This window comes from Antechinus flavipes, chromosome 3 (genome assembly GCF_016432865.1).
Source record: "Antechinus flavipes isolate AdamAnt ecotype Samford, QLD, Australia chromosome 3, AdamAnt_v2, whole genome shotgun sequence".
Classification (NCBI taxonomy): Eukaryota; Metazoa; Chordata; class Mammalia; order Dasyuromorphia; family Dasyuridae; genus Antechinus; species Antechinus flavipes.
This window is the reverse complement of record NC_067400.1, coordinates 613,143,995-613,164,593: the sequence shown is the minus strand read 5'-3', so window position 1 is coordinate 613,164,593 and position 20,599 is coordinate 613,143,995. Positions and strand designations below refer to the sequence as shown.

Below are 20,599 nucleotides of genomic sequence, written 5' to 3'. Positions count from 1 at the left end.
ATTTCTTCATTTGAAAATTGTCAGAGCATGGCTACTTGAACTAGGAGGACAGATAGTTTTGGGATAGACTTTGGAATGTTCTCTATACTTCCTGTTAGGGTAGTTATACTTGTTTTCCAATCAGAACATGAATTTTCTCATATAGGAAAAGAAAATTCTTTATAAGGTATGCTATAGGCCAGGACTTAGGAGTAGTTCTTTAATGCAAAGGCAGTTTTGCTCAAGCTAAATTATTTGCAAAAATCCATATACCCAGCACACTCTATGGTTGACTTGTTTGGAGAATCAACATTTTCACTTCCATGAGCATTGTTTATGCCAGTTGCCTCTGGATCATTCTAAATGAAGGAGTCCTCTGGTTGCTTAAGACTCAGTGATCTAATTTGAGGCCTTGGTCTATTATCCTTATTTTTTTTTCCCCCTAATTCTTTTAGTAATTTTAAAGTACATAGAAATGAGGTTTTTTTTGGTAAATTATTTCCCAGGAATACATATCCAAGATATTCTGCAGAACTGAGTTAGGAACTTGGATGGATAGATGCTTTCTAGCAGACTAGGGTTTAAGGGGGCATTTTTGCTGGTGACTCCTAATGGAGCAGAAAACAGTTGACAAGCTCATGTTGGTACTTCTGTCTCAGCTTCTCTCATTCTTTCCACACTCATCTCCATTAAAGTAAGGAGAAGGTGAAAACAAAAAACAGGGGAAAAAGTTGCCTTTTCTGTCCATAGCAGCCCCTATCCCTTTGTTCTTGAATCCCGTGTATTGTGGGGTCTTAGAATATAAGCGCTTTGAAGACAGTCATCTTATTTGGGCTTTACTGCTGTCTAGTACAGTTGGACATTTCCCTTTGCTCTTAGGAAATCTTGTAACCCAGATTTTTCAAGACTTGGCTACAGCCTGAAAAGGGGCTTTGTAATGGCACAGGCCAGAGGGCAGGTGAGCTGGCTCTTCTTTCAGTAACGTGAAAATGAACTCCATGGGGGCCACTTCTCTCTGGCAGACTTGAAAATAACTTGACCGATGAATGATAAGAAGATTGGTAAGTGTTTGCCCATAGGAATAAATAGCTCTCCATTCCATGTGTCAGAACCCTGGACCTCCTTCATGAAGAATCTATGGATACACTTAACATGGGAAGCGTTAAATACCTTAGCAGGCAAGGAATGACTTCAGGAGGTGGGACATTTTCACCCATAGTGCAACTGATGCCTCGGAGGAGCAACAGATCTGACACGGTATTTAAGATGAGGCGATTTAGACTTTTTAAGTCTTGATAAAGCTTCTACCATGTTCTGTTTTCTGAGGGCTGGCACCACAGGGCAAGCCTATCTTAGCTTGGAGTTGGGGCATTTATCTGATCCTTAAGCTTTTTGGAATATGAAAAAAGATTAGCTTTAGAATCTACTATCCCTTTCTGAGAGAAAGTGGGAAGTGATACAGTTCAGAAACAAGGGGCAGTTTGTTTTAGAATCCTGTTCTGGGTAGTGATCGGAGCCACATCCAGCTAGTTGGTGTTTGTCTTGTTTGGTTTAATAGAAACAAGTAGCAGCTTGTTCTCTTTTTATTTTGTTTGAGAGGGTTACTCACCTGTGCTTAGGGAAAGGACTTTGTGCTACTGAAATAGAGCTTGTTTGGCCAAACTCATTTTTAGCTTGAGAGGTTTCGACCGAAAATAGATTGTATATGAGTCAAACTTTGATTTTGGTATGCTGAGAAATTTCATTTTCTTGTTAAATGGCCTCTATGGGTGCAGGTTTGCTTTGTCTATCCTTGCACCCTCAGTACTAAGTATATGTTTTATAACAGCTATTTGGAAGGGAGGAGAAATAAAGTTCTTTTAAAGGAAACTGTTGCTTCAATAAAACTTTCTTTCTGAGAAGCAGTACTTAACTGTTAGTGCCATTTTGTCCATTGGAAACTGCTTTGATGTCTTTTGGACTTTTCTTTTGAAAGTTCATTTCACATTAAATTAGCAATGGAGAGTAGAAACTTTTTCCTTTTAGGGGGAAGGGAGAGGCCCTTGTCATCAATAAATGTCTCATATAAAGCTTATGGATGCCACATTCCCTGCTGCTGAAATCACCTTTGCCTTTACTGATTGGGTCTGGGTGTTTGGGGTGGAACAATACCCATCATTCATTCATCTGTCCCACTTCCTGGTTGCCTAGAACCAGCTCCCCATAGGAGCTCAGCTTGATGGGAGGGTCCTAGTTACTCTTGGAAGGGTTTTTATGAACAATCAAGGAGGGGAAGATGACCAGCTTTGGAGAGAGTGATTCAGGTTCAGTTTAACAGATCATTTGAGAAAAAAGTTTTTCAGACCCAAGTGTACAAGATTTACAACAATAGATCCTACATAAAGCTACTAAGTTTGGTTTTTTCCCAGAGGTTATAGCAGGCTACAAATATATATAATTGAAGCTTTTGCTGTCACTTTATGTGGGTGTGGCTCTTTTTTTTTTTTTTTAAACATTCTTTGACAAAAAATTGCATTCTTAATGGGTAGGTGGAAAGGACTTCTCAGTAGAAAGGTCTTTTTTGCTTTGGAAGGTTTCCCAAAAGGCTAATGAATATTCCTTTTTTTTTTTTTTAAGGGAGAGAATCGTCTTTCCTTGTTGCAAACTAGAGTCAGCAAAAAGGCAGTGAACTTGATTTCACTTCCCAAACAGACCCAAGGACATGATTAAAGGGATGCTTGCTTAAACATTTATAAAAGGAAAAGGGGACTGATCATTAAGTACTAGCATACTTCCCCAGAACAGGCTATTCCTGTTCCTCATTTACCTTTTTGGGCAGAGCTTCCAGACTGGTAGGTCATAGGAATTTTGTATAGTGTGCTAAAATATATGTAAAGATTTTAACAAAGTTTCATGCTCTTTTGTGGATGGTATGGAAAGAAGTGTGCTAGATAGCTGTGCAGTTAGGCGGATTTAGGACTAAACCCAAACAGTCTGATGTCATCTGAGAAAGTGGTCTCTTGGAGTGCTCTGGAGATTTGTGCATGGACCAATGCTATTTCATTTTCTATCAGTGATTTGGGTAAAGACATAAGAGAATGACATAAAATTAGGAAATCCAGAAAGAAAGAAGCATGGCTTGATAATGTTTCAGCAGGAGATTATCTTGGGGTTGTTATTTAGTGGATTGATTTCAGAGTTATAGGACCTCTTGAGCAAGCCATTTTACTTCTCTGGCAAAATGACTTGGTTGGACTAAGTCGCCTTTTTAGGTCCTTTCCAGCTCTGATTCTAGAATCCTCTGTGATCCAGGAGGAGTCACTCCTGTGACATCGCCAAGCTAATCCATTAAGAAAGAGGCACAATATCTCAAGTAGAGAAGTAATGGTTCTATTTATTCTCTTCTTTCTTAGACAGCACCTGGGCTGATAAATCAAAGACTATGCAGGTGGACAACTATGATCACATCACATGAAGAATTGTTGAAAGAACTCCAGAAATGTTTGACCTAAAGGAGAAAGATTTAAAGGAAGAAGGATTAGATGTGTTTTGTGTGACCCCAGAGGGCAGAAGTAGAAGTGTTAGGTAAAAATTGTAGAGAAGGAGATGATTGGGAAAGGGATCAGAGAGATTTCCTAATAATTAAAATTATCCAAAAAGGGGAATGGGTCACTTCTGCTAGTCCTGAGTGCCTTCTCATTGCAGGTCTTAAAACAAAAGGTAGGTGAGCATTTGTGGGTGATAGTAGTAGAGTACTTTCTTGTTCATTGGAGAGTTTCTAGGATTCTTTGATTCTGTGATTACCAGATTCTCTGTCCACTGCACTTCCAAATCTAAGCACTGGTACAGTAGCCAAGGCAGCAAGTATACACAGAACTCTAGATTAAAAAAAGGTCACATGCCTTTTTGCTAGCTCTACCCTATGGTATTGGGAACCTTGGTGGTTATACTATAGTACAGCTTTTGTGGTTTGTGACCTTATTTGGAGTCTCTTAATTGATTGTGGAAGGTGATGGAATTATGATTTATTACAGATAGATGTTTGATTTGTATGCCTGTTTTATGTATTTATATATCCGAGGTGACATAAAGATTTCTCAAGCAAAAAGATGTCACAAATGGAAAAAGTTTAAGAAGCCCTGCTCTAAAGAAAACCTGTTTTAAACTAGCTTGTTTTTGTTTTGTCTCAAATAACTTTGATGAAGGTGAATTTAGGGCCTGTTTGCTGTAATCTTCCTTAGTTCCTTAGCAGAACCATTTTCCCCTTTAATTTAAGTGTGTTGTTATAGTTTAAACTCTTTGTTAACATGGATGGATGCCTTACTTGGTTGGCTCACAGTCTGACCACTCTGTTGCCCCAGAGCGGGGAATGAGATCAGAGCCCTCATAAAATGGTATTTGCCATCAAAACCAGACAAGTTGGAGACTGTCTTCCTGCCACTCTTTTTGTATTCACTAAAAGAGCAGAGGAAGGAAGGAGGGCAGGTAGCTATAGTTACTCCAAAATGAAATTGAAGCTGAAGCCTGGGGTTTGCATTTCTTGTTCCTCCAGTTCGACAGCTTCCTCCCTGTATCATCCCACTGCACTGGATTTCTGTGGTAGCACATTTGAAAATTTAACCTAGGACATGGTCCAGAGAAAGCTCGGTCCTGTTTCTGCAATTTTTTTCCTCCTAATGAAAATTAGTTTAGCATCTAGAGTTGAGGTCTTAAAAGCACAGCAGTTGAATTAAGACTTGGCAATGGGAAATATCTAATGCCTTTGTTATAAAAGTTCTGGACCTTGGGGCTTAGGACTTGATCCATAGAGACATAAGCTATGCTTCAGTCTGCCTAAAGTCTAAAATAGGTAAAAATGAGAAGTGTTTAAGCTGAATGTTATTTTTGTAGCATAGTACTTAGAAAAAGCCATGAATTTTTAACACATCATTCATTCCCTAGTCTTGGCTCTGTGGGTTGCTACTTTCTTCTGGGAAATGATCAGTTGTGGTTAACTCAGAGGTTAGAGATGTTACTTATCTTATATTTTCCTTTGCTTAAGCTTGACATTTCAAGAATAGCTCTTGTCATCAGCCTCCCCCCCCCACCCTCTTAATAAATTACTTGTGTAAAAAGGGAATCTAATCAGTTGCCAGAATTCCTCATCTTCCAGGCCCTAGGGGCGGCTCTTCCTTACAACCTTAGTTGGCCAGGTCAGTCTCCTGACTATCTTTTGGTGTCCTTCTTATGTACTTTTATTACTTCAAAGGATCTAGGATTTTGTCAGGATGAGGTCTTTTTTCTATTGAGGCAGAGGCCAGCCACTTGCCTATATAGATAGTTTTCATGAGTTTTTGTGGCCAAAACCCTCTGTGACTTGGTGACCAGCCTTCCAAATGAGACTCTCTCTGTGTACTTAGCCTTTGGGTGAAATACACATAGCATCAGTCAGTCCTCAATAGGACCTGCCTGGGCTTGTGCTCCACTGGCAGAGACTTGGATTATTATCCAGGTTCATCACCATACTATGCTGAGGCTCCGGTGAAGGGGTCTCCATTTAGAATACCATGCAGGCCGTGGCTTCTTAAATTTTCTCTACTTGTGACCCCTTTTCGCCCTGAGAACTTTCTATGCGACCCTGGGTGTATAGGTATAAAAATTGGTATACAAATCAAACTTAACTTATAATAAATCATAAATTTATTTTAAATCAATTCTTTGGTACACAATAATTTTTGCCATTTGTTAAAGATGAAAGCATATTTTTGCATACTAATGAGATGAATGTGCTTGTTTACTTTTATATAAAGAATTAAATCTTGGGGCAACTAGGTGGCCCAGTGGATAGAGAAGCCAGGAGAACCTGAGTTCAAATCTGGCCTCAGACATTTAACATTTCCTAGCTGTGTGACCCTGGGCAAGTCATTTAACTCCATTTGCTTCAGTTGATACTTTTTACTGGTGCCAATACTTTGCGACCCCCTAAATTTAATTACATGACCCCAGATGGGGTCATGATCCATAGTTTGAGAAGCTTTGATGTAGGATATTAAGACAGCTTCTACTGGGGCGACTCTTTATGTGTTTAGTGCCATACTGAGGTGCCAAGACAGGAATGTTGAAGTGCCCAGTCATTTTCTCTCTGTGGAATCTTAGACTTATTAGAGTGGACCTTATAGACCACTTAGTCCAAATGTACTTGCACAAGAATTTTTTCTATACTATATCTCCAATTATCTTCCAGACTTTCCTTTTATAACCTACTAAAAGGTCTCATCATTTAGGAGGCTTTCCCTTATAACAAGGTGAAATGTATTAGGCGATGGTGGGCTGTGCAGCAACAATTCTTGACACTGCTCTTAGCTCTTTTCAAAAAGTAAAGCTCAGCTGGACAGTCTTTTCTCCACGCTAAACACCTGTAGTAACTTTAGCCATGAACTTGAGACCCTCCCAGTTGCCCCTCTATCTTCCAGCTTATCAGTGTCCTCAGCAAAATGTGTTATTACCTAGAAGTCACCACAGTCAGTCTGGTCCGACTAGGTTAAGAACACCAACCCCTATCCCCAGGGTGTCTCTGCATACAACCCAAGAATGAAATAGGCTTCTGATTGTCACTGAGCACTGTTAAAAAGAGCCAGGAGACATTTTTCAGATGAACTGTGCTGTGCCTTGTGAAGTTGATGTATAAGACTATGGAGGTAGTAGCATGATATAGTGCTTTGGAGTCTAGAAAACTTTGGTTCACATCTTACTTGTAGTATAGACTGTCTTTGTGACCCTGGGCTAATAACTGAACCTTCTACCTTCCCAAGAAAATTGGAAGATCTGCATCAATGTGGGAAAATCTCTTAGTTGGAACTCTCATCACTGATGAAATCACAGGCCCCTGTTTAAAAAATACTGTAAACTGCGGCCTGTAGGAACTGTTCAAAAGGAAGGAAGAGGATTGGCTTCTTGGGGAGGTTAGTTAGCTCAGCCTTGAAGCATAGGTAAGCTTTGTATGGATAGAGAGGAAAATTAGATGGGATCGTGGGAAGAACAAGAACAACAATACCAGCCTTTATAATTGTTCAGGAAAGCAGAGAGTTTGGCCTGGCTGAAGCAGAGTGAGTACAAGTTGAAAGAAAGGGGAATAAGCTTTATTCAAGTCTAAAATGCAGGTTAGACTGTACAGTTGCCCAGTAGGAATAGACTGGTAATCCTACCCTCCTCACTCACTTTCCTCCCAGTACAAGCCCAACTGTCACGGACTTGGTATGTTAGAGAGCCAAATGTTGTCAGGCATGTTTTCACTTCTAGGTTGATATCTGTTTCTTTATGCAGGTTAAGTGCTCCTGAGCCTAGTTTCCAGGACCAAGGTATAGAGAAGACCTGGCCTTTGGGGGTTTTGCCTGGTGGAGCATATTTGAACTAACCACAGCAAGGTGGTACAGTGGATAGAGCACTGGGTCAGAAATCAGGAAGACCCAAGTTTAAATTCAATTTCAGACATTTGCTAAGTGTGCTAAGTATGACCCTGGGCAAAACATTTTGTTCGCCAAAGTACTAACTCTTTTGGGCCCTTTTCACTGCTGGGATCAAATACAAAATCCTCTAGTGTTCAGTTCATCCTAACCCCCTTCTATCCTTTCCAGTCTACCACATGCACTGATCTCCTGGCTGTTTCACAAACCAGAAACTATCTCTCTGCTACAGCCATTTTTTCTGGCTTTCCCAGGTACCTAGAATGCACTCTCTTCTGGCTCTCATTTCTGTTCATTGCCTTCCTTTAAATCCCAACTATAATGCCACATTTTATAGAAAGCCATTTCCAGCCTTCTGAATTCTAGTGCCTCCCTACTTTTATTTTCTCTTGATCCTATATACATTTGAATTATTAGCTCCTTAAAGGGCAGTCTCTTTTTTGCCTCTTTTTTGAATCCTCAGCAATTAGCATAACAACACCTGCACTTAGTAGTGTCTCTCGATTGACTTAGAAATCCTTTCTTCCTACTCTCCCTCCCTCCTTCATCACTGCACTTGTAATGAAGAGAGAAATCTTGATTCAGGCACTCACTGTGTCACATAACAGCCATGTATCCTTGAGCAAGTCACATAGCTAATCTCTGAACCTTCATTTTTTCTTATGTAAAATAAGATTGGACTAGGTGATCTCAGGTGCCTTCCAGCACTAAAATCTGTGGTCATCTGTGCACAAAGGAGCCACCACATGGTTTTTCCAAGTCTCTTCTCCCCAGCCATTTCATTTTTTCCATAGTCCTTGACTACTACCGGCTACATGTCAAGGACTCCACTTCTGATAAGAAGTAAAGATCCAGGACACTGTCAGAGTTGGCGCATGTTGGCGCATGTTGTTAGAGCTCTGAAATCTCTTGGTATATCCATTCATTCTCTGTAGCATCAAGTATTAATTAAGTGGCTATTCTGAGTGTTCTGTTGTATCTTTTTTTGAATGAGCGTAGTTGGTAACGGTTGTCAAAACAAATAGTATTTGGCTGCAGCCTCTTTGGAAAGAATTCTGGCTCTCTTTTCTCTGTGTTGCCCCCTCTTCCAGCTTATCTGGCTGGTTACAGGCTTGAGCTCTGAGTTGACCTTGTGTCTGTTTTAGTGTCAGCTTCTGCAATTAGAAAAAATGACAAGATTAACCTGGAATTGTATCCTTTCCCCAGTATCACTTAGGTAAGAATGAGCATAGATGATATTTACCCCAAAAGAGCTTTAGGCATACTTGTGTAAAAAGAAAAATACTCTTTCTTTTTTGTTGACAATGTCTTGTAATGTGCCCCACCTAGGAACTGTACTCATTGTCCCACCCCTCTTTTTTGTTTGGCTATTTGATTGGGGTAATTGTGGGGGGAGTGTGTATCACATACTTATGCTGTTTATACTTTTATTTCCTACTTAGTACTTTAAGTATCAGAAAGAAGGAGAACTCTAGAAATGGAGCTATATTTTGTGCTGCCAATCCCTTGAAGATTTTCAGAAACCTTTTTTTCCTTCTTTTAAGATGTCTGTCTTAACTGTTATGGGGCCTTCAAAACCTGAAGTGTGATGTAGGTCTAATTCCATTCCAGAATCTGTACATTTGGGGAAATCACTTTGTCTCTCTGTTCTTCAGTTTCCTTATCTATAAAATGTGGATACTCATACCACAACATTTGTTTTTTTTTTTTTTTTTTGAAGAAAATACTTTTAATCCCTAAAATGTAGGTACCTAAAATAGTAGAGAAATGTGAATTGCTATTCTTGGATTAGGGCATTTGGAAACCCTGCTGTTTATGTTTGTGATTTGGGCAGGGTAGGTCATGGTCACATAATCAGTTAATGAAGGTCTAAGAGGCTATGCAGGGAGCCATGAACAATTCAGACACAACCGCGTGCACCCTTTATTGCTGGTGAGCAGAGTCAGCCTCTCTAACCAAAAGTATCTCTGCCTACCAGTAAAACTCTTGTTTTCTATCTGGATGAAAGAGTGCAACTCCTTTAACCTTTTCCTTGGGCAGCCCTATTGTTTTAACAATGAAAAAACTGAGGTCATGTGACTTGCAATCAGAGGTCACTTCAGCATTAAATAGCAGAACCAGGATTCAGATGAGTTTCTTTTTCCTCCAAATTCCATACTTTTTTTCAATAATATATTGCAAATACCTTCATCTTTCTCCCTTCAGCTACAAGGTGAGGATGTTAGAGCATATAGATAATCTTTAAAGAGTACTCCTGCTCTGGTATCCCTTTTCTGTTCCATGTGATATGATAAAGGCTCCTCTAGCTCCAACATTCATGAGGCTGTGTAGGGATTTACTTTTTTTTTTTTTTTTTTTGGCCTTTACCATATATATCTGGGTGGGCAGACAGACAAGCAGGCTAGGCTTAATGTTGAGAACTTTGATTCTGAAGACCATATCTTGGGACACTTAGCATTGTGCTCTTTCCTTAGTTAGGAGCTTTAGCTGGCCCTGGACTATCTGGTTGAAGGTAAATTGACTCTTTTAAAGAAGAAAGCTATCTGGAATTGAGAGTGTAAATAAATATACTGTACCCTAATCTAGTGTTTTTGGGTTCCCTAGACCTTCACAGCATGGTGCAATTCTCACCTGCGGAAAGCTGGCACCCAGATCGAAAATATCGATGAGGATTTCCGAGATGGGCTGAAACTCATGCTCCTCTTAGAGGTTATTTCAGGTGAGGCTGTAACAGACAGCGAGAGATGTTTGATCAGAAAAACTGTAGAAACCACCTCAGAAAATAGTTGTGGTAGAGAAGAATGAAACTCCAGCAGTGCTATTGGGTTGAGGTGAACATCTGGCAGCTCTGGGGATTATTCTGGGGTGGGAGTTTTTAGTGCTTTGGAGAGAGGAAGTTGCTCAAGGAACTCAAAAAGACTGTTTTCTGTCTTCTCTACTTCCCCTCCCTTTCTGCAGGGGAACGGTTACCTAAACCTGAGCGAGGGAAAATGAGAGTGCACAAAATTAACAATGTAAACAAAGCCCTGGACTTCATTGCAAGCAAAGGGGTCAAGCTCGTTTCCATAGGAGCTGAAGGTGAGTTGCAACGCAGATCTCTAGGATCAAGTGACAGCTTGGTCTTTAATTTTAGATCTGACACATCAAACTGTGAATATAAGGCCATATATAATAGAGTCATATTAGCAAAAGGGATAACTAATATTGGTATTTCATTTTGGAAAACCAAGGGGTTTCATGAACGTTCAGTGTTAATAAAACGTTTTCTTGATTTGACGTAAATTAAGTTGATCTTTGTTCTTATGAAATCTTATGTAATTTGCTTTCCTGTTAGAGCAAATCAATTTTATATGGTAAAGGGGAGAATGAGTGTTTTCAGATTAATTCTGAGGAAAAGAAACACAATGATCTAACCACATTGGTAGAACATGCCCTTTTTACATGGTTTTTCTAGTGGCATGGGAGATGACATGGCCTCATACCCAGTACTTTTAGTCAAAAGTCTGTATTTGTGAGTCAGCCATTATGGGTACAGAAAAAACATTGCCATGTTTTGGAAATTATCCCAATATCTTTGTAGAATTTCGATGGCTCTCATATAAGAAAAGAACTTTTGGGGATGGTGGGTTGGAGAGAGGAATTAGGACAAAAAGTTCAATTTGGCACAGGGTGGATCAGGATAATCCTGAAACTATGAATTTTATACTGGGAAAATAATGCTATCATCAAAGAAGACTTATAGAAACACATTCAGATTGGTTTTCACCCTTTGTTGGCTGTTATTCATTTATTTCTTACAAATGCTAATGGCAAACTCCCCTGGGTCCAGGGAATAGCAGATGCTTGTTCCTGGACACAGAGGTAAATTATTAGATCTTACCCCAGTGCACAGGATAGATTGAATGTGTCCTCATTTTCACTGAGGGGCTTCAGAACAGGCCATATATAATCATACTGGTGCACTGGCTCTTCTAGCTCCTAGTCTTGTGTGAAAATCTCCACATCAACAAGCTCCCTTGAATACTTAGAAACTGTTCAACAAGAACCTGAATACCTCATGCTTCAGTTTTAAGTCCATTTTCTGCCCTCCTGTCCTTAGTGGATAAGGATATGCAGGTCTTTTCTTAAGTCCACTATAGTTAGAGAAAAATTGTGGAGTGGAAGTTCCCTCAGTTCAATGTCAGAATGCTTAGGAGATCACAAATGATGGAGATCACAATCACGTTAGAGAGGAGGTGAAGGTTGATTGGAGTCAGCAGTTTGGAATCTACACAGCTAGTAAATTTTGAGTCAACACAACTTTTCTTTCCTGGGATATTCATATTGTCCCAAATTTTAGAAAAACAAAGAAAACTAATTGTTATTAATGACTAGATCAAGGAATTTGGTTCAGATGCCAACATAATTTATTTGTGTTGTTCCAAGTGTCTCTATGAGGTATTTCTTTGAGGGATGTCAAGTCTTTATCCTGGCAGGCAAGTTATTTGCTGGGGAGTGAGGGATAATGGTTTAAGTTAAGTTTTTAAAAAAAGAGACAGAGACAGAGAGAGATCCAAAACCCAAGATTTGTTGTCCTTGTATACTTCTCTCTTTCTGGCCTGGCTCTAGCATTTTGCTTCTAGCAACAGCTAGAATTTTGCTAAAATTCTAGTCTGTAAGTAGAGATGGATTAGAAAGAGGGAGGGAATTGTACATGTTTAGCCTATATTAAATTGCTAGCTATCATGGGAAGGGAGACAAGAGGGAGAAAAATTTGAAACATAAGGTTTTGCAAAGGTGTATGTTGAAAACTGTATTTGAAGAGATAAAATACCATTTTAATTTTAAAAAAAATAAAGGAAAGAGGAAGAGGAGATATTTTTGGCAAACCAGACAAGAAGCAGTTGTCAGTTTACATTTTGAGGAAAAACTCAACCTAAAAATGTCTGCTTCTCTGTTTGGTGTTGCCTCCATTCACATGTGCAAATCTCCTTCAATTTCCCAGCCCATGATAAACCTCCTGCTTGTAAGTGAACTAAGAAGATAGCCTGGTTGAAAAAACACTTTGAGGAGACTTAGAAGAAAAAACATCCAGAGAAGTTCTGTTGGCCTAGCTAAGCATTAAGATAGTATCTGAGTTACTAAATAAAATGACCTGCACAAGAATCATGAGATGAGAAGCCTTAGTGAGTTTGGGCTCTGGAGTGCTGACAATATTGCCAGTGAAGAAGGAGTTATACCGCACTCAAACTATCAAAGTCATCGATACCTTGATAAGTGAGTGGCTTTTCACACTTTTAGAGTACTGACCTTTAAAAAAAAAAAAAGTATAACTGAAGGGAGGAAGATTTTGGAAAGATGGTGGAATAGGTCAGTAAATTTCAAACTCTCCAGATATTCCCCACAAACAGAACAAATGTGAGTGGGGGTGAACATAGACTGGTGAGCGTGACTTGGGACAGAACAGGGTCTTCCAGAAACAACTGAAGAAGATCCCAAGACTCATTAACCCATATGAAGCACAAACACTTCGAGGCTAGCTCCATAGAAACGGCAAGTGGGGATTCCTGAGACTAGCTGGGTTTGGCTGGATCCTCAGCAGGAACCACAGAAACTTTCACCTTCTGGCTTGAGTTGGGGGTCATCTGAGTCCCAGAAAACTGTGTGAAACTCCATTGATTGGGAATGCCAGGCCCAGCTATGCTATTGAGATTGATCTCTGGATGAAAAGGAACCAGCACACTGGGAGAGGCAGGGATGCTACTGCTGTAGATATTTACAGGAGGGTGGAGTTTTTGATTAGGAGTCTGAGTCAGAGGGGAGAACTGAAGTAAAGCTAGAGACACCACTTCCTCACTTCACAGTTAAAGGTGCGTAAACTAATACTCCTAAGAACTTAACCATAGAAACTTTGTATGGGAATAGAGAGGAATGGGGTTCATCTTCAGAGGAGGACACTGAAGTAAAAAAAAGCTTCTTCTGCTTCAAAGAGTAATGTTAAATGGGGCTAGGAGAACTCAAAAAAGAATTTTAAAATCAAATGAGAGACAAAAAAACTAAATAAAATAGAAACCATCCAAGAAAAATATTATGGGGAAAAAGTTAACCAACTAGAAAAGGACAAAGAGTCTTTAAAGACGAAAATAATGCTGAAAATTAGAATTGGGCAAGGAGAAGCAAGTGAAGCTATAAGAGACTAAGAAATAACAAAACAATATAAAGAATGAAAAAATAAAACAGAATGTGGAACATAAGAAAAACAACAGAACAAAAGATAAAATATAAGAATAGTTGGATTACCTGAAACCTCTGATCAAAAAAAGAACTATGACACAACAATGCAAGAAATAATCCCAAGAAAATTGTCCTGGAGTGATAGGACATAAGAAGTAAGAAGAAAGAGAAAAAATTCATTGATCGCCACCTCAAAGAGATCCATATTATTACTATATTTTGAAACCCCCAGGTGAAAATAAAAATTTTTCAAGAAACAAGAAAAAAAACAATTTAGATACACTAGAGCTACAATTAAAATCATATAGGACTTGTCAGCAACCACAATAAAAGAACACAGGTCCTGGAATCATATCAGCAAACAAAAGAACTAGGCTTGAGGTAAAAAGTATCCTATCCAATAAAATTATCCATAATAGTGAATGGTGAGGGAAAATATTCAATTAACTTAAAGATTTGCAGGACTTTCTTTCAACCAAACCTGAACTCAATATAAAACATATCAAAGATCAATTTCAAGGAACTTAGTATGGACAAATTGTTTATGTTTTTTAAATGGAAATAGATATCATATGTTTTAATATCAACTTCGGCAGTTGGGTGAAAGAAAAAGAAAGATTGGGGTGGAGTTGAGTATGATCTGTCTCTAAAGAGCAAAGCCACCAAGAAAAAGGTAAAAATGGTAATTATGTTATACAAATGAGGTGCAGAGAAAGAATAGACACAGAAGCATTTTTTGGGGGGGAAGAGGAGGACTTGCAGTTGTAACTATATGTTACTCACTGATGTACTCACATCAGGAAAATGTTAAATAGGCAACACTACATATATACCATGAAGGGCATAGCACCCTCCAAAATCTATAAGAATTAAGAGGGGAAGGAGACAAGGGAGGTTAAGTAATAGCAAGGTGAGTTATGAAGCAGAATTAAAGTTGAGGAATTTCAGGGGATAGGAAAGAAGGAGATATGTACAAAATACTACAACAAGGATCAGGAGTAGAATTTTAAAAGTATGGCTAGTAATCATTGATCTTAGATGTAGTCAAACTTAAGAGATTCAGTCATGAGAGAAATCTACATTATATGTCAGCCATACTAATGTTGTTTTAGATGCATTTTTATATGGATAAATGTGTGTATAAATATGTGTGTATATGTAGATATGTATGCATGTTGCTCTATGTATGTGTGTATATAGATATTTGTATATGTGAATAGCTCTGTGGGTGAGTGTGAATGTGTATGTATATTTATTTTTTCTTGATAATTTATTTTTATATATTTTGAATCCTCGATGTTCTGCTGAGCATGACAGTGTTCTGTTCTATTTTGTTTTATTTTCCATTTCTAGTTAAAAGAGTTACAATAAAAAGAAAAAAATTGTGTAACTGTTCCAGTGATTGCCCCTTCAGCAGAACCCTTCCTTGAAGTAAATAATAGAATACTATCACAGAGAACATATTGTCACACTGGCCAAGTATGAAAATATACACCTCTAACTACAGTTGTACATTCACTCCCTGTCTGATGAGAATGAGATATACTATATTGCTTGCATTGGGATCGAACTGGTGAATTGCACTTTTTTTGAGACTTTCATAACTTTGAGGATTCTTTTGTGTGCTATTTTCAGAAATTGTGGATGGCAATGCAAAGATGACATTGGGAATGATTTGGACCATTATCCTTCGATTTGCCATCCAGGACATCTCTGTGGAAGGTAAGCATCAGTAGGCTGCTGAGTTAGCTGCTTAGCCCAGTCCCATGTGAGACATACAAACATTTTGCCAGCCTGTTTAAATTGTATTCCATTGAGATTATTTTAGTAGGGTATCTTTGTTGGGAATTGGCTCTTTTTTCAAATTTTATAGCATCTTGAATAGAGATGAGGTAACATGCACATGTTCATAACAGAACCCATTGGTCTTGACTTGCCACTTCCTTCTTTGTTGTGGAAGTGAAGCAGTATAGGGAATTGTTTTCCTTTGCCTCACCTATACCTGCAGGATCACTTTCCAGGCTTCCTAGATTTAGTGAAATATGATGGGGAAAAAAAGAGATACCAAACCCAGCATAGTTCAGTAGGGGACCTGATTAGAAAGGGAAAATAGTCCATTATTCTATAGCTCTTTTCTATCATTTCAGCTGGATTTTTCGAAATGTGAGTACATTGGATTTTTATGTCCTAATTTCTGAGATTTGGGCTAAGGGATGACTCACTTTCCCTTACAGGCTCTTAATATATATTATCTAATCTGTTCTTCAGCCAACACAAACATAGAATTTCATTTTATATCCTTTTGAGAACCTTATACACTTAGTCTACAGAAGTGGGCATTTCCTTAGGTAAAAACCTGTCTGCTAGGACAGAAATCCTCATTTGCCTTCACCAACTTCATAGATTTGTGTGCTGGCAGCATAGTGACACAAACTTTCCTTTCTGAAGAGCTTCAATCCTCCTTGTTGCTTCAGCTCAGAGGCCATCCAGCCACTTGCGTTTACCTGTCTTGTCTTAAGAGTGGCTGGGAAGACAGAAGATTTTGCATTAAGGGGTCTGAGAGAAGAATTCAGTTTTTTAGGGGAATGAACAGTAGCTTTGGAGTCTATAAGGCTTAGTTCAAATCTTAAATTCTGCTGCTTACCACCTTTGACCTTGGGCAAATCCTTTTGCCCTCCACTTCCCATGCCTTTGCTTCAGTTTCCAAATATCAGAAACAGAACTAGATGATATTTAAAAATCTTTTTGGCTCTCAGTTCTTGATTCTTTTGAAATAAAGAAGTATTATCACTCGTGTTTGAGGTGCAACAGATGTGGAATTAACAAACATTTTATCTTTCTCCATTTAACTTTTTTTTTAAACCAAGAATAGATATTTTAGCAACATTTGCCAGTAGAAGTTTAAAGACATGATATTTCAACATACTTAATAAAAATATTTAACAATTTAATCTTTATAATAAGAAGTATTTAATAATTTAATCTTTAATAGAAAGGTGTAAGGGATAATTCATTCTTGGCCACCAAATTATATTTTCTGGGTTCTCCCTAAGTCTCTCAGGTACTAAAAAATGAAATTGGGGGGGGAAGAGGGGAGAGTTTACTTAGAAAAAACAATAATTTACTTACATTTCTCTCTTCTATCACTATTATTTGGTGGGGGATAATTTATTTTAACATAATGCCTCATTTTATTACTATGAAGAGGAAGAGATGTTATTTTGGTACTTGTTAAGCTTATTGTCTTCAAGTCATTGTGCTAACGCTGCGTGTGCAAAAAAGAAAGACCTTCCCCCCTCCCCCCAAATTCTTGCCTTCACAAGTATATGTATTCTATCTAGTCAGGGGAGAAAACATACAGATATCTCTGTACACTCACAATCTATACAGAGCTAAAGAAGCTAATATGAAAGGGAAGACATTCTTGTAGCTTAGTCTTGGGAAAAAACTAGGAAGTAGAATTGAGGGACAGAGTACTAAGCCTGTGGAACCATGCGTGCAAATGCATGGTATTGGGAGATGGGCCACTATAGTGAGCCCATTGCTTGTATGAAGGGTCTGAGCTATATAGAGACTAGAAAACTGGGAAGAGGCCAGACTGGGAAAAAGTCTTCCATGAGAGAGACATCCTGTTAGTAATAGGGAGTCTCTGGAGCTCACTGACTGAGAGTGGGTGACAGTCAGGCCTTGACAGCCAAATGGACAATGATTGGAGACTGGAGCTGGTAGAAATGTTCTAAGTGACAGTGCCCATAACAGGAGGCAGCTGTATTGTATCAGAGGAGAAGTGGAGACTTGTATGAGCGATGTGGTGAAGAGAAAAACGACCAGATTTGAATTAGTGTAGTGAGTGTGAATTGAGGAGTCAAGGATGACAGCTAAGATTATGAGTCCAAGTGAATGGGTAAGTAAGTAAGGATAAGGGACAATTTGAAAGGAAAGACTAATTAATTGATATTGAGCCATCCAGGTTGAGGGATACAGGAGGCAGCTGGATCTGTGTGATTTGCTTAGCAGAGAGCTCAAGACTGGAAATTCATCTGCATTGAAATGATGCCCATGGGAATTGATGAAATCGGTAAGGGAGAGAGAGTACTGAACAGTAGGAGAAGGGGGCTCAGGGACGAATTCTGGGGAAGGCACACCCACTGTGAATAGATATAACATGGACTCTAATGTGAGACCTGACAGAGTACAGTGTCATGAAAACTCAGCAAGGCCAAAAAGCTCACCCTTAAAAAAAGGCCTTGAAAAAAAAGAGGATCAATAGCTTATAAGGCAGAGTGCAAAGAGAGAAGAAAGCACTTTGATCAGCTAGCTCTGAAGAAGAGGAGACCTAAGGACAGGACAGTATTCTTCAGTGGTTCTTCTGTACCTTCCAGGGTTTTTCAAATGAGGAAGGTTTTTCCATGGGGAATGACCATCGAACAGGTGGGGGGAAATGATATAGTGTGGGCCACAGAACAAGATATGATAAGCTAATGGCCTTCAGTTTTCAGAGAGGGAAGATGGCCACTTCTTCATTGGAGATGAGAGCAAAGGAGATGTCTGAGTGATAGGGAAAGTGGGGAGCTCTCAGCAAGGAGAGGAGAGATGAGAAAAATTGGGACAGGAACTATGGTATAACTAACTAATTAGGGAGGACTAGAATATTTGTTTAATGAGGACCTAGTCAACATGTTTTCATGATTTTCTCCAGCTCTATTCAACTACCTGTGAATAAGAGTGAAGGACTCACCCAAATCTGGGAATTGGTAGACAATCGATATCAGGAAATGAGGGACTGAGAAAGTGGAGGCCTCAGTGAGGATGGAGAACTGGTGGGGAATCACAAGGCAGAGGAAATGAGAATGAGGAAAGATTATGATCAGGTAGAGAAGTTTGAGACAAGAGAGTTTTCTGTAGGAGGTAGTTTTAAACTAAGTTTTCCCTGAAAAAGGAAGTTGATTATACATACCATGGGACCAGTGCCTAAAATGGAATAAGAAGGGTTAAAGGAGGCTGAAAAGGGGAATGAAGAACTGAGGAATGACTCCCAAGAGAGGAAACAAGGTCATTGGTATGGAATTATATATGTAGAAAATCGTCGCTGCCATTATTGGGTTGGTGTCCTGCAGCAGCTGGGGATCAGAGTCTGCCATTCATTTTCGTTGCTTTGTCTGTCTCACAGAGACCTCTGCCAAGGAGGGTCTCCTCCTCTGGTGTCAGAGAAAGACTGCTCCATACAAGAATGTCAACGTGCAGAACTTCCACATCAGGTAAGCCCCGAGGATAGATGCTGTGTCTCGGGCCTAGGCCACTCTTCTTGGTGTGGGGAATAGGGGTCTCTCAGTGAGTGCACAGCAAACCTAGACAAGACAGCTTGTCAAACCATGTTTCTGAAATAACATCATTCTTTGTTATTGAAGTCCTTTATCTTCATTGGATACAGAATCTGGGATGTGAAGGAAACACTCGGAGAGGTTAGAGGTTGATGAGGATCAAAGCTGGAAGCTGGACACTATCTGGCCCACTACTTGTAATTTAATAGAGGATAAATTTAATGAGCATAAGGATCTCGTTTGATCCTCACAACAATCCTGTGAGATAGCTATTTTTAACTCCCATTTTACAGGTGACAAAACTGAGACACAGAGAAGTTAAGTGACTTACACAGCTAGTGAGTCTCCAAGGCATGATTTGAACTCAGGTTGTCTTTTCTCCTTGTCTTGCATTCTATCCATTGTGCCATTTTTATATCAATGGAAAGAGTAGTGATGGCTTTGTGTTCAGAGGACTTGAGTTTTCATTCCTCATTCGGTCAGTTTACTCTGACCCTGACAGAGTGACCTCTGATCTTAGTATAGTTGCTTAATTCTCTGCTCCTTGGTTTCCTCATCTGTAAGGTTAGGAAATCGGACTTGATGGTCTTTGAGGGCCTTCTAGCTCTGTGCACTGTCTCTCTCTTGGTTCTCTTAGAATTAGTCACTAGGTGTGAGGCTTTTAGTAAAATCTGCTCCTAAGGTACTTGAGAGGAAACTCATACTCATCTTTTTTTTCCACCCCCTCAGCTGGAAGGATGGTCTTGCTTTCAATGCCCTGATCCACAGGCACAGACCAGAGCTGATAGAATATGACAAGCTACGGAAGGTAGGTCCTGAGCCCCATTTGCCCCACCTGTAAAACATAGCCCACAGCTGAGTGCCAGGATCACTGCTACCAGCTTTAAATTCCCATCTCCTTTGGACTCTCCTAGCATTGCGTAGGCTCCATAGGTCAGTGCAGAAAGAAATTTGTGGCTCCATTGTGGACACTGTATCACTCTTGAAATCCTGAGGCCTTGTTATTCATTTAAGACCAGGCCCTATCCAACTTAACTATCCTGCCAGGTCTGCCTCTGCCACTTATTAAAGGCATGTCCTAGGCGCAGTCAGGGACAGGTAAGCCTGGTCCTGATGGGGTCTTTGCTAGCTCTGTTCCATTCGAAGGGAAGCTCCTCCAGTCCATCCTCTAGACATTTCTCATCCCTTCAAATGTTCCAGTTCCTATGTGAGATGCTGAGACACTACCTACAATAGTGCAGACAGCAAAATCAGGATTGTAAGAGATTAGAAAGTGATGAAGCTACTGAAGGCAAGAGCAGTTGGCAAAGGTGCCCAGAAGAAACCTGGACCTGTGCTAGAGGCTGTCTCGTGGAATTGGGGCGAGACACAAATTTACAAAATTTTGGAGGCAGGAACATGGGTGTTATGTTGAGCACAATGAAAAATTGGGATTGTCCAGAGCCTAGGGGATCACTGGGGATATGGTTGGGGAGGAGATGCTCCAGCTAACCCAGCCTCTCTCTCTGACATGATGAGAAAGGTCTGTGTTTGCCTTTACCTTAGGGTAAGGCCTTGAATGCCTTCCTTTAATACTTGGTCCTTTACCTTGGAGAGCTCTTGGGAGATGGAAGAGGAAGAGGGTGAAGAAGGACCTGATGTGTGGAGATGCCATTGTGTCGATTC

At 39.6% G+C, this 20,599-nt stretch overlaps 1 protein-coding gene across 5 annotated transcripts in view; it reads left to right on the top strand.

Moving 5' to 3' along the window:
• ACTN4 (actinin alpha 4) overlaps nt 1-20,599 on the top strand; it is a 79,581-nt gene that overhangs the window by 38,155 nt on the left and 20,827 nt on the right. For all 5 annotated transcript variants that reach the window (XM_051989086.1, XM_051989085.1, XM_051989087.1 and 2 more), the window contains exons 2-6: nt 10,005-10,119; nt 10,359-10,478; nt 15,249-15,335; nt 18,784-18,871; nt 19,664-19,742. In XM_051989086.1, coding sequence (XP_051845046.1) covers nt 10,005-10,119; nt 10,359-10,478; nt 15,249-15,335; nt 18,784-18,871; nt 19,664-19,742 — 489 coding nt within the window. The remainder of the gene's footprint in view (nt 1-10,004; nt 10,120-10,358; nt 10,479-15,248; nt 15,336-18,783; nt 18,872-19,663; nt 19,743-20,599) is intronic.